At 34.3% G+C, this 14,150-nt stretch overlaps 1 protein-coding gene and 1 long non-coding RNA gene across 3 annotated transcripts; one reads left to right on the top strand and one right to left on the bottom strand.

The window, feature by feature from the left end:
- Positions 1–7,752: 7,752 nt before the first annotated feature.
- On the bottom strand, positions 7,753–8,906 carry LOC147928094 (uncharacterized). Its single transcript, XR_015580757.1, has 2 exons — positions 8,545–8,906; positions 7,753–8,422 (listed from the first exon to the last, which is right to left on the bottom strand). It is a non-coding gene; the product is annotated as an uncharacterized LOC147928094 (long non-coding RNA).
- Positions 8,907–10,685: 1,779 nt separating this feature from the next.
- LOC147928093 (receptor-like kinase TMK2) lies at positions 10,686–13,869 on the top strand. 2 transcript variants are annotated; one of them, XM_087483412.1, is made up of 4 exons: positions 10,686–11,470; positions 11,551–11,659; positions 11,765–12,964; positions 13,063–13,869. In XM_087483412.1, exons 3-4 carry the CDS (start codon positions 11,851–11,853, stop codon positions 13,548–13,550), a joined length of 1,602 nt encoding a protein of 533 aa, XP_087339538.1. In that variant the 5' UTR covers positions 10,686–11,470; positions 11,551–11,659; positions 11,765–11,850; the 3' UTR covers positions 13,551–13,869. The 2 variants fall into 2 exon arrangements, with proteins under 2 accessions (XP_087339538.1, XP_087339537.1); XM_087483411.1 differs by having other exon boundaries at positions 10,686–12,964.
- The last annotated feature ends 281 nt before the right edge of the window (positions 13,870–14,150 follow it).

Raw genomic sequence — 14,150 nt, 5'->3', positions numbered from 1 at the left:
AAAGTTCACAAAACCTTTGAAGTTTTCAAAACTTTTTAAAGTTACAGTTCATAATTGTTACAAAGATTGGATCGACGAGTCACTTTGGACCATATATAGTTGAGCCATCAATAATGCGAGTCTTTAATTAGCATCCATGATTTCTCCAAAAGTTATATTTTAAACAGAACCCGAATCGAATGATTCATTTATTTTATTTTTGTGAAAATCGAATGATTCATATCTACCAACTTTTGTACAAAAACTTGTAACATAATGTTTCCAGAATATCTCTTTGGTATGGGATGAGTTTTGACCGAAAAAATAATATGATGTTACATCTAGATATCAACTTTTACAACATCTTACAAGTCAGTAAAAAATAAAATAAAATTATTAGTCTTGGTGCTAGTTGAAGAGTTATGATATTTTCTAAAAGATTTGCATGAGAGATGAGATGTTTAAAATCAATTATACAGAAGAAATCAAGAACAAACAAATAATATAATCTTACATATTGTATTCTTCAATTATTGATCTTACTAGCTCAACAGAGTTCATCATTTAATTTGGAGATTTTCATGAACTATATAATAATTGAACTCGGACACTTAAGTTAAGATATAAAACGATTTGAAGGCAATGAATTTGATAATGTTGCATGGAGCCCATAACATTCATTCCCCCGGCTTCACCTTTTCTCTAGGATGTGGACATTTTTTTGCTGTGTTTTCTCTCTGATATATCACATGTGATTTTAAAGTCTCTGCTTTCTTTGTCTCATATCTATCTAACTTTTTTTTTTGTTTTGCAAAGTTAAAAAAACATTTTTCTGATACTGTGTTGTTTGTTACCAATAATCACTCGTGCGGTAAAAAACGAAGGTGTTAAGGTTTTTGTTCTATGATAACGTTGTTAACAATCAATTTACCAAATACTTTTACACGTAAATCTTTTAGCAATGGGATATTTTACTAGTCTGTTAATTTTGTCATAATCCCTGAACTTTGTTACCGACAATTACTGTTAATTCAACGACTGTAAAAAACAACAAAATTTAGTCGTTGCCATTGATTGCTATCAACTACAAAACCAAAAAAAAAAGAAAAAAGTAGATATCGTTGATTCGTTGGTCATTGTTAGTGTTGCTAGCTAGGGGACGACAAAACGTACGTGACAAATGATATTTTTCATTACTTTTTTTTCCCATCGGATTAATCTCTATACAAAGAGGCGATTGTGTGTGTGGAGCAAACAATTCAATTCAGGGAAAATCAATCTTGGGATCGTGGCAAAAGACAAAGAGATAATGGTGTCTCCATAATATTATCTTTTTTTTTGTGTGTGTGTTGATGCATTGAGTGATTATGACATGTGCCCACTTTTGTTTCATTTCCATCTCAACTTGTCTGTGGGCCTTTGGGTCCACTTCAATTCATTAGCTTTTCTAGTCACATTTCACAGATGATTGTTCCATCGTTTCTATGTTGCTGCTTGATATTTTTATGATTTATTTTCCTGGGGGTAATAAGAAGTTGAACAATCGAATGATTTTAGAAAAAAACAACAACAGTGGACTGCTGCTACTATGAAAAATGGAGCTAAAAATTGGTGCATTCACACCATAAAGCAGTAGTGAGTTTCAATTGAATCTTATATTGTTACAATATGATGTGGTCGATTAATTATTTAGAGCAGTTCAGATCAAATTCTGCCAAAATTCATAACTGAAATCAGTATCTAAAATAAATTCTTTCAATATCTTATAGCTTACCAAAATTCTGATTATCAAAATTATATCGCCACCAAAGTATGCTATACATTTCCTAATATTTTTACATAGTCATTTAAATTCGATAATGTAAAAGTTTTAGATAGTTTAAAGTATTTTTACAAAGTCGGACTACATACCAGTCTTCAAATTTTGGAAACTCCACTCTTTGAAGAATCTATTCTGCATTGCCTAATATTTTGTCTGATGATTACTAACTTGTTGAATAAGCGGTGGAACGTTTGCATGAGGTCAACTTTACACACATCCACTCATGTTAATTAGCAAGATTAACCTACCAATCAAAAACTCATGCATTAGATATAGAGATATTCATAAAATTAGTTTTTAGAAAGTGATCGTTTGAACGCCAAATATAAGATTTTACCGTAAAAGTAATTGCTAATGGATGGCTCATACTTGTAAAACATAGGCCCGGCTATCAAGTTATTTCTTTTTGTTGTGCCCATAACCCACAGGTCCCAGGATCGGAACCTGGCTCTGATACCATAACAATATTCTTGTAACAGAATTACGAAGACACGACGAACTAGAGAGAGACTTTGAGAAAGTGAAAAAATATTTCTTATTCTCATTAACTGTAAATGTTGTACAAATAATTCTAAGCTAAGTAAAGTAAAATATACTTATACTTGTGATACAGAGTCCATAACAAAGGGCTGACTGATGAGGATATTAGGAGGAGATATTGGACTGTTGATTTTGCGAATAATTACGTAAACAACACATGAAAGTCACGTACGTACCAGGTGAATCTTATCTTACAATAGTTATTTTTCTTTTAATTTTTGTTTTTTTTTCTGAATCATAGATATATGCTTTTTTGTACAGTAGTAACAAATATCGATTTTAATATTCTATATATATATATATTTATTTATTTTAATCTAGTTAGACTTTTTCGTTAATATTAGTTAAGAAAGAAAAAAAAAAGGATTGCGTAGATTCTGACTTGTTCGAGAGTTGTTTACATAGACTTCATATGACTAATATATATATAGTTATTAAAAAGTAAAAACTATGGATTATGGATATGTTGTTTATGAGATTTAATCAATTACAAGAATTCCATTGGAGAAGTAAGATGTTGGTGTTGGTCATTGCATATAGTATACGGATGTTATAATGTTACGTAGGTATGTACAAAGTACTCAACGTCTCTACCTATACAGTATACGGTTTGTAGCATTGCCATAAATAAATGATCCACTTACATAATTGAGGAATATTTTTGTGTATTCAACCATAGAGGAAGTATATAGGAAAATATGAGATAATAGATTCAAACTTGATTAAGAGTTAATTATACAATATTATTTGAACGATTAATCTTCAACTACGGTCATCCAAACCAACATATTCCCACTAAAAGGTCATAACTATAATTACTATGAACCCAACAAAGTAATAGAAAGATTGATTTTTGGTAGCGGAAGAGTCCGAGTAGAAACGAGCTCCAATAGCATAGATCAAATCGTCGGATCTTCCAAGGAAGCCTACAAGCTTTGATCCACGTCCCCTCTTCGGCTCCAACGTGAAGCCTACCAAACCTCTCATATCTAGCTTATGAAGTCACGAACTGAAGCACCGTCACGTATGATCGCTCACCGCATGGGCCCCCGAAGAATTTAGTAATCGCTATGATGTATTCTTGTGGGTACTCAACTTCAAACTCCACCTAAAAAAAACAGAGCTCTTATAAGAAGAGAGTAATAAAAAACCAGAGCAAAACAAAACGGATAATCAATCATCTAATTATTTAACTCAACATATGCATAAATGTAAAGACCTTTGTTTGGTCAATAGAAAAAGCTCCGTGTTCTCGAATCGCGAATTTGTCATTTGCCACGTAGTGGATCCTGATATAACTCACGCCTTTGTCGTCTCCCTTACAGTAACCTTCCTCGCTCCGTCGTCGAATGGGTATCCATCGTAGATATCCGAAGAACCTTGAGGTGGTACTATCTCTGACATTTCGTTGACTTTTTTGGCAGCGGAAGGGCGACGAGTCAAAACAAGCTCCTAAAAACATAATAGAAGTGACATCAAATGTTCCAAAGAACCCAACAAGTTTTGATATGTGTATGTCCTCACGCTTTAACACGAAGTTGCTGCCAAACGAGTCACCAAACATAAACTGTCGAGATATTCTCCCATATGATGTCGTGAACACAAGGCTACGCACCTTTAGATAAGTGTTAATTGTTCTGGTGGAGGAGGGCCAACGCCGTTGTCAACGTCAATGCCAACACCAAGGCCGGTGATTAGTAAAACACACAAAAGGCATGAATTATACCATCCATATTTTCTTTCTTTTTACACACACTCTCTCTTTTCCTTACCTTTTGTGTTGCGTGCTGTGAGACAGTACTTGTGCTTATACAATAAGCAAAGTGCAAAGGGCGTTCATTTTTTGATATAACACAATTTATTTACATTCAGATATTGTATATGTTAATATTTATTTAGCTTTTGTGTGTTTACATAAAATGTTCTAGTATCTGAATACTAGCTATAGGAGCCTTAAGTTGAAATTAATGGTTCAATTAGTATTGTATAACTGTTACGTTCATTCTATACATATTTAATATTTCTACAACTCTGTCAAATAAACACAGTGTATATATCTCCCAACATCTTGTCTTTTAGGCTCCAACTGGTGACCAGTTTTTAGAAAAAGAATGGACATGAATGTGTTGTTCCTCTTTGTTCCTCATGTTTGTTACCATTTACAAGTAACATATCTTCCAAATTCTGAAACATGGACCCCACACTATTCTTATACGTTCTTTTTTGTTTAGGAATCACAGAATAAATTTGTTCCTCTTCAATTTGTTAGTAGAACAAACAGAAAAACAAATTAATTATTATTTAAAAAAAAAAATAATTCAAGCAAAATCTAATAAATTGTAAAAAAAATTGATGATAACGTTCAAAGGAAGACCTCACGATAAAAGAAGGTACATGATAACGTTAAACTCTTCTAAACTTATATCTTTTGATTCAACTAGTTCCACAACTTATATTTTAAACAATTTGTACATATCCAATATCAAATTCAAACTCATCTTGATCTATCTCATAATTATTTCATGAACTGTTTAATAATTTAAGTCTTATAAAATACAACTATAAATAGTCTTCAGCACAAAAAGCCATCGTATAGAAAAAAAACCCTACGATCGAGAGACGTAAAGGTGAAAAAAATAATCATACAATATTTTTTAGCATGACTTCTTTTGTTTTTTTTTCTGTTTTGCTTACATTCTTGTGTTTGGTTTTATTAATTTATGTATTTGATTTTGATCTTTAGAAAAAATTTGGATTATGGCAAGTTCTCAAGAGACTAGTGGATCATCACGGCGTAGAGGTCTTTCAAGAAACAAAGGCAAATCAACCACTGCATCAGGGATCGATACCGAAGAAAAGGTATATATGTTTTGCATATAACTATTTATTAAATTTCAATGCATATAGGATGGATGTATTTAAACGAAACATGATTACTGAGTATGTATATATTATAGTATGTGTGGAAGGAAAGACATTGTCAAATTATGCTTGAACTCGTTATTACGGAGCTAAAATCAAATGACCACTCGAGTAAAATGCCGAATGTTGCTGGTAGAAAAAGAGTTGAAAACAATTTATTTGAGTTGACCGGAGAGAAGGTTGTTTGGGATAGTGAGATAAAGAGCAAAATCGAGTACTTGCATAAGCTTTGGCAAATTAATAGGCAACTGATGGAACGCACAAGTGTTGTTGTTGATCCGTCCACTGGACAAATAATTATGTCAACATCTTGGTGGAATGATCGAGTTGCTATAAGTCTCTTTGTTATCATTTATAATATTTTTATATGAATAGAAAATTTTATTCTAATATGTTTTGAATCATTGACAGGAATTTGGAAATAAAGATAAATTTGTTCGGGTTTTGAAGAACAAGCCTTTGCCCTTCAAAGATTTGTTGGACCAGATATATGGTCAACATGATGTCGATCAAGATGAACGTTACTCTCCGTTTACTTTTGGGGCACATCTCCAGGAGACACAATCTGCTTTGGCAAACACGGATGATGTAGTAATACCAAAAACACAAGAGGATGCATCAAAATCAAAAAATTGATGAAGATGATGAAGTGGATGATGAACCAACAGCTGAAAAAACGAGATTAAATTGCTGAGCAAATATGATATGTAAAAAGACGTGGTTCAACGTCTATAGTTGATTATTTTTTATAATTATCATATTAGTATCACGGGTTACCAAAAGTTCCAGCAATTCATGTTTATGTTCATGTATCATGTTCGTACGTGGGTTTGATGCTTGTTTTTGATTAAATTTTTTTATTTTTATTTTTTTGCTTGTTCTGTTTTTTTGGTTACCATTTACCATACCATTTGTTCTGTTTTTCCTTTGCACCCATTCCTCTTCGTTCCTTTTTTTTAAATAATTTTTTTCTTATTTGTTCTCTTTTATTCATGTTCCTTCTCGATCTTTTTATTCCTTGATGGATTACCAGTAGGAGCCTTAATGTACATAGGGGATTTTTGTTGTTAGTTTTTTTTAAGGTAATGTAGATAGTGGACGCATGCTAAAATGTTATAACTAACATTAAATTAACGAAACGATTTATTTATTAAGCCAATATGCATGTTAGTCTGGTACGTAGGTATCATATTCAACGAATAAATAATTTTTCTAGATATTTTAATTATATACTGACTTTAAGTCACGGTACACCACAGACAAAAATTTTTTAATTAAAAAATAAAAATAAAAATTATATTTGTTTGTTAGATTTTTTTTGTTATGATTAGGGTTAAAATTATATAATTGTATTTTAATTTTTAAATTTAGGATTTAACCAGCGGTATACCTTATGATAACTTATTTTTTTACATAATCATAATTTAATCAACTTAATTAATATGTCTAGTATTTTGATATTGATAGAGTGTGTAATATTAGAGTGTGTAATATTAGAATGTGTAGGTCAAGGCCCATTATGATAATAAACTTTTGAGTAATTACTTAATTCTTTTATAGATTTTAACTGGCTATACAGCATGAATGAGAGTATGTTTTTTTTTCCAAGTTTTCTATAACTAACAAAAAAAAATTATGTTGGATAAAATATTAAATTATATATTTTTATTTAGTTTTATATAATAACATTGAGATATTTGTTATTCTATTTGCTTTAAGTATATAGAAACTATAATTTTCATTTGGAATTTGCTTTAAGTATATAAAAATTATAATTTTCATTTGGAATTCTAATTGCTTTAAGTATAGAAAAATTATAATTTTTAATTAATAAATTTGAAATCAATTATATAGAATATTAGATTGTTTGTTTTTTCTAAAAAAAATTGAGATATTTTAATTTTAAAGGAAAACAGGAAATGTATTTCAGAGATATTTTAGGAATATATTTTGAAATATAAAGATTGTGTAAGTATAAACCGAAATTGGTTTAGGAAATAGAAATCAATTTAATAGAGATATTTTAGGAAAATAATTGATTTTTTTATTTTTGTATATTATGAAGATAATTGATTTTGATTTCTATATTTTACTTATTATTTTTTTGTGTAATTTTTTAGGGATCAATTATTTAAATATGTTTTTAAATAAGTTAAATTTCAGGGTAGGAAACACAAAATGTAATTTAAAAAATGTATACATAGATTGCCGGTATGAGCCTTTTCTCTCGAAGAGTAGAAGTTTTGAACAAAAACTTGTTGCCTTAAAGAATCTCATTAATTTGATAGAGCTTTTTAGGGACTTGGGGAGAAAGGGAAGTAATCAACATCTGTAAATTCATCATCGTTGGGTATTCAAATGAGGATTTTGGAAGATTTTGGGTTTCTATTAAAATAACAGATGATTTTTAAATCACTTACTAAATCCAATGTTATTCAATTTGGAATTTCTATAAAATCATTCAAAATATCTTGTTATTCAATCAATAATTTGTCAAAATCATATAGAATCAACTGTTATTCAAAATGTAACTTTTAAAAAATTGAAAACCAAAACACAGATTTTAGGAGACTTTGGATACATTGTTATATGAGAAATCCAATAGAAAAAATCACACCTTAAAAGGTGTTATTTTGAAAGATTTGTTTTTGAAAAATAAATAGTCAAAACATGTCCCTCTTTGGTGTCGTGATGGACATACATACAAGACTTCCTTCTCGTCCCCACATACTTGGAACTTCCTGCGACAATCACGGTACTAGGTATTATGGCATAGCACAGTTTGGTTTCCGGAGAGAGTCCCACACTATTCTTTCACAGTATGGCTGCGATTAAGGATCATTTATCCACCGGAACTCGTATGCGTACTTAGGGAGCACACCAGCCATGTTCATTCTGTGGAGAGAAAGATGAGTCAAGAGATCACCTCTTTTTTGCTTGTCCATTCACCTTCACCATATGGTATGAGCTGACTACACATCTTCTCCGTCAAAAGCTCAATCCGGATTGAAAACAAACTCTTGTCTCTTTGTACTCATCTTCTCCGTCAAAACAGATTTGGTTATCTTGGAATGAATCTGCAACAAGATCACAAGAAAAGATGGGTATCTTCATTATTCCTTTGCAACAATAGGATTTGCTTCGGATGCATAATCATGCCTGCAAACAACACATATATCAATGTCAAAACAGAGACAAAACATCAATAGTGAAGTTTGAAACAAAAGAACTTCAACGCGTATCTCATGCAGATGTAAAGAGTATTGTTCTGTAGATCTTACTTTATTTCACGAGTAAGTTGGTATATACCTGTCACCACCATACCAAGACTAACACTAAAGAGATTCCAGTTTTTCTGTAAACAAAAGTTACAACAAAATCATAAGAAGGCGACACAAGAAATGATGGATGAATTCAAGAGTCTTCAAGAGAGCATGAGTCGTCCAGTGGGGAAAACCAGAAGTCTCAAAGCTATTTGTGAAAGAGCCAGCATAAACAAGACAAGAAAGCCGACACTGTCACGTCGCAGGTTTTGTCACTACTCAAACTGTCAGCGGTTGCACCACCAAAGTTTCGACCAGACTGTGAATTAACAAGGAAAAGATAACTTTGAAAGATAAAAGACTTGTATTGAACTTTCTTTAATGTTTCCAATGGACAATAGTTCATTCTTATACTACAAGGAAGAACATTCTAGATCTCTAATGCAATGCAGGATCTGATTACAAGTGTCAATCATCTAGCTACTCTCTTCTGATAGGATGGGACTGAAACGGTTGGATAGTACGATGGTCAGAGGACCTACCATTTCTGTGTTTGGATCCTTTTGTGTAACCTGCAATTTCGTCTCATGTTGCAGAGGTTGCAGAGATTGCAGAGGGGAGCGTTTCTCATTTGTCTCGTTATGGATATGAGTTGGGGCTTGGGCCTTGACTTGTTGGACCTGAGGCCTTACACTTTCACAGACGACGTCGACATCATACTCCTCGGGCCAGAAAATCATGAAAGCACAGCCGAGGTAGCTCGTCTAAACACAAATCCAGAGTTGGTTTTTCACAATCTCAGAAGCAGGGTACGCTTCTTCCATCTGTTTCTTTATGGTGGAGATTTCAAATCACATCTCTTGTGCTATTTAGTGTTATCGAGGAAGTTTTGTCCTTAATGGGTAGAGTTGGTATCAACGGGAACCGACCGTTCGACCGTGGAAGAGCTTGGCTGAAGTAATGATGAGATACAACATGGGGAAGAAGATACAACATGAGGAAGAAGATGACGTGGCCATAGTTTCAGTTATGTTTTCACGTTCTTAACTAGTTGGTTATTTCTTAGTGTATTTAAGCATTCTCTATTGTGTGATCGAAAAAAAAAAAGAGAAAATTGCAGTAACTTGTTCTAAAGTCTTTGAGAACCAAAGTGTTCTTGTCTTTGTTCTTGATAACATTGATTGTCCTAAATTGGGACCTATCAGAACATTAGAGGCAAGCTGAGGAGATTTGTCAAGAGTATAATTAATACCAAATTGTTGAGGGTATGAAATTAATACCAAATTTCTGAAAATCTGCAATGTCTTTCTCGTCGTAAAAATCTTTTAAAATCACCTCATATATTCTTTTAAAATCTAATCAAATCACAAATTATTTTTCCTTTTTTTAATTTTGAAAAACTAACAAATCCACCAAAATATTCTAAAAACTATCAAAATCCAAAATCTCTTAAATCCCATCAAATTCTCCAAAATCTCATTTGAATACCCCCTCTTAAAGACAGAGAATCAACAACACAAAGAGAAGGATCTTGTTGCAGGTCCGCAAAGATCGTCATCCTCCACGTGATGATCGTCTTTAGATGATGTTGATCAGTTTGTTCCGGTGGGTTTCTTATATACATCTTGCAACGTCCATGCATGGGCTAACTGTTTATTTTGGTGTTTTTTCATGGGGTCGAAAGGATGATTGGTTTTTGATTAATTTGAGTGTTTTTTTTTCATGGTAAGATAAGGAACAGTTGAACTGATCACAATGATAATCTTTGTTAATATATATATGGGTGGCTGCGCAATGCGCATAGATGATGCACTGATTAAACAAATAATGTATAGACAAAATATTTGCTACAATGGAAATATAAGATTTTTTTTTTTGGGCACTTCAAATTTCAAAACAGTATACACTTTTCAGATTACAACGAACACAATAGCATCTATACAGTTTTATTTTTGGTGAATAATATATAGTAGTATATTTAGCATATTCCTGTATAAGTTTAAAAGGAAACAAATCTCATTACACAAAAAAAGAAACACAAATAAATGGGAAATAAAATATATAAAAAGGTAGATTTAGCATTTCCCTCGCTTAAGTCAATTTAATATTTCCAAAAGAACAAGCAAATAAAAATCCGCCGTTTCGTTTTTCTCTTTCTCATTCAATTCAAGAAGGAGAAGAAAATCTCCGCCCAAAAGGTTTCCTAAGTCCTTTCTGTGTCCCCCCCCCCCTCTGAAGGCTTAAACCCTAATTAACCTATCACCCGTCTCTGAGTCAACTCCTCCTGCGTTTGTTTTCTCAGTTGGAAAAGATGATCATCGCAAAAAGCTTCATCCTTTTGCTCTGTTTCGTCGCCTCTGTGTACGGACAATCATCTAGTCCTGATGCGGCGGCCATGACAGCTCTGAGAAGATCCCTCAAGTTACCTGGAAGTCTCAACTGGTCCGATCCGGATCCTTGTAAGTGGTCGTCGTCCATACAATGCGACGGAAACAACCGGATCACCAAGATTCAAATCGGGAATAAAGGAATCTCAGGAACGTTACCTCCTGATCTCAAAAACCTCTCGTCTTTGATGATTTTCGAGGTCATGCACAACAAAATCACAGGGAAGATTCCTAGTTTTGCCGGGTTGAAATCTTTGAATAGGGTTTATTTTAACGATAATAGTTTCGATTCCATCGACTCTGATTTCTTCGCTAATTTGACGTCTCTTCAGCAAGTGTCTTTGGATAATAACCCCTTTGGTCCCTGGGAAATCCCTCTGAGTTTAAAGGATGCGACTACTCTATCAGAATTCTCCGCTGCCAACTGCAGTCTCAACGGGAAGATCCCGGATTTGGAGTGGGCAAAAACGTTCCCTAGTCTGAACACTCTGTCACTCAACGGGCAGAAGCTAAGTGGGTCGATTTCAGTTCTGCGAAACATGACGGCTTTAACCGAGGTACGGTTGAATAGAAACGAGTTCTCTGGTCCCATCCCGAACTTTTCTGGTCATGTCTCTCTTAAAATTGTCAACATTAGGGACAATCAGCTTACTGGTATTGTACCGTCCTCTCTTACGGAGTTGACATCTCTTTCTGAGGTGGGATTAGGCAATAACTTGCTTCAAGGACCTACACCAAGCTTCAAGGTAATAACCTTACGCTTGATTTGACTGGTCTCAATAGTTTCTGTTTAGATACTCCAGGTACTCCTTGTGATCCCCGTGTTAACACGTTGCTTTCGATCGTTAAAGCATTTGATTACCCTGAGAAGTTTGCCAGAAGCTGGAAAGGTAATGATCCTTGTAGTAAAAGTCCCAGCTGGTTAGGGATAACATGTATGGGAGGTAACATCACTGTTATCGACTTCGAAAACATGGGACTCAACGGCACTATCTCTCCAAGTTTTCGTAATCTTATGTCTCTTCAGGTTATCAATCTCTCTCGGAATAATCTCAACGGTACTATTCCACAAGAGCTCACTGAGTTGACCAACTTGAAAACTCTAGATGTTTCGAATAATTACTTGTGTGGTAGTAAAGTACCGGGTTTTAACACGACTGTTATTGTAAACACGAGTGGGAATCCTAACATAGGAAAGGGTTGTTCTTCCGGCGGGGATGGCGGCAAGAAAGCAAATGCTTGGAAAATGATTGGTTTTGTTATTGGTAGTTTGTTGGGTTTGCTTCTTATCGGATTTGCTATTTTCTTTTTGGTCAAGAAAAAGAAGCAATATCGTAGGATGCATCCTAAACAACAACGTGGTGATGACCAAGGTGCACTCAAGATTACAATTGGGAACCTGTGTGCTGGTGGTGGTGGAAGTGAAAGTGGATTCAGTGGTAGTGACGCTCATCATGTTGGGGAAAGTGGGAATATTGTCATCTCAATACAAGTTTTGAGGGATGCTACAGATAATTTCGACGAGAAGAATATACTTGGGAGAGGCGGATTTGGAATTGTTTACAAGGGAGAGTTGCATGATGGAACAAAGATTGCGGTTAAGAGAATGGAGCCTTCGATTATAAGTGGGAAAGGTTTAGATGAATTTAAATCAGAGATTGTTGTTCTAACTAGAGTTCGACACCGCAATCTAGTGATTCTTCATGGATACTGCTTAGAAGGAAATGAGAGGCTTCTGGTCTATCAGTACATGCCGCAAGGGACATTAAGCAGGCATATTTTTCACTGGCAGGTAGAAGGGTTGAAGCCACTCGAGTGGACTAGACGGTTGATTATTGCATTGGACGTGGCTAGAGGAGTAGAGTATTTGCATACTTTAGCGCATCAGAGTTTCATACATAGAGATCTCAAACCTTCTAATATTCTTCTTGGAGACGATATGCATGCCAAAGTTGCTGACTTTGGTTTAGTCCGTCTTGCACCAGAAGGCGCACAATCTATTGAGACCAAAATTGCTGGAACTTTTGGTTATCTTGCACCAGAATATGCAGGTATGGTTTTATATGCTTATTATGTTTGTTGTTACTTGTACTAAACTCATGCACCAGAGGAAAATATTGATATCTCTATCTATGTTTGTACATTGCAGTGACCGGAAGAGTTACAACAAAGGTTGATGTCTACAGCTTTGGAGTCATCCTCATGGAGCTACTAACGGGTCGGAAAGCTCTTGATGATAAGCGATCTGAGGAAGAAGTGCATCTTGCCACATGGTTTAGGAGAATGTACATCAATAAAGACTCATTCCCAAAGGCTATCGACGAAACAATTGAGTTCAACGAAGAGACACTTCGAAGCATCAACACAGTAGCTGAGCTTGCCAACCAATGTAGCGCCAGGGAACCGCAACAGAGACCGGACATGAGTCATGTGGTCAACGTGTTGGTCTCACTTGTTCTTCAATGGAAACCAGCAGAACAAAGCGGAGACTCGGAAGATATCTATGGAATCGATTACGACACTCCTCTTCCTCTACATTCCTTTGATTCGACCTTTTTTGGAGTTAATACTCTGACGAGCATACCGTCGCGACCGTCCGAGCTTGACAACACATTCAAATCAGGACAAGGGAGGTAAATGTGTTAGAGAATTAGCTGGAAGGAGAAATGCATTGTTGTTGGATTGAGTTCTTGTTTTAGGTTGAGGGATTGTGTATAGTTCTGGTTGGTTACCTTGTTTTTCAAGTTAGGGTGTCATTTTCGCAAGAGTGGAACGTTTAAATTGGACACGTGCTTTGGTCCCTTGTCGTAGACCAGTTGGATTGGGAAGAAGTTTAGGTTGGGCATTGGCATTTGACTTGAGAATTTTGTTGGAATGATGTATCATTTGACATAGGTCTCTTTGACATATATAATTCGATTTATATGATTCTTTTTTTTCTTTTTTTATGGTTTAAGACATGGTGCATATTCTTGATTATATATATCACAAACAATGAACACATGTGATGCGCAAAAATTAAAATTTAATTTACAGAACATTTTATACATGGTTTGAATACCTTTGCACTATTTTTTTAATATCTTTTAGAAGGACAAAAGATGTAATTAACATTTTTAAAATTTTGACATTGAATGTGGTATTGCCTTAGTCACGCACAATATAATATTATTCATCAAAATATTTTAGTGGACTCAAAAAAATCATATGAGCCCATGGGCCGGTTACAGTTTCAAG

This window comes from Camelina sativa, chromosome 14 (genome assembly GCF_030686135.1).
Source record: "Camelina sativa cultivar CO46 ecotype springtype chromosome 14, ASM3068613v1".
Classification (NCBI taxonomy): domain Eukaryota; kingdom Viridiplantae; phylum Streptophyta; class Magnoliopsida; order Brassicales; family Brassicaceae; genus Camelina; species Camelina sativa.
This window is presented reverse-complemented; position numbering and strand designations above follow the sequence as displayed.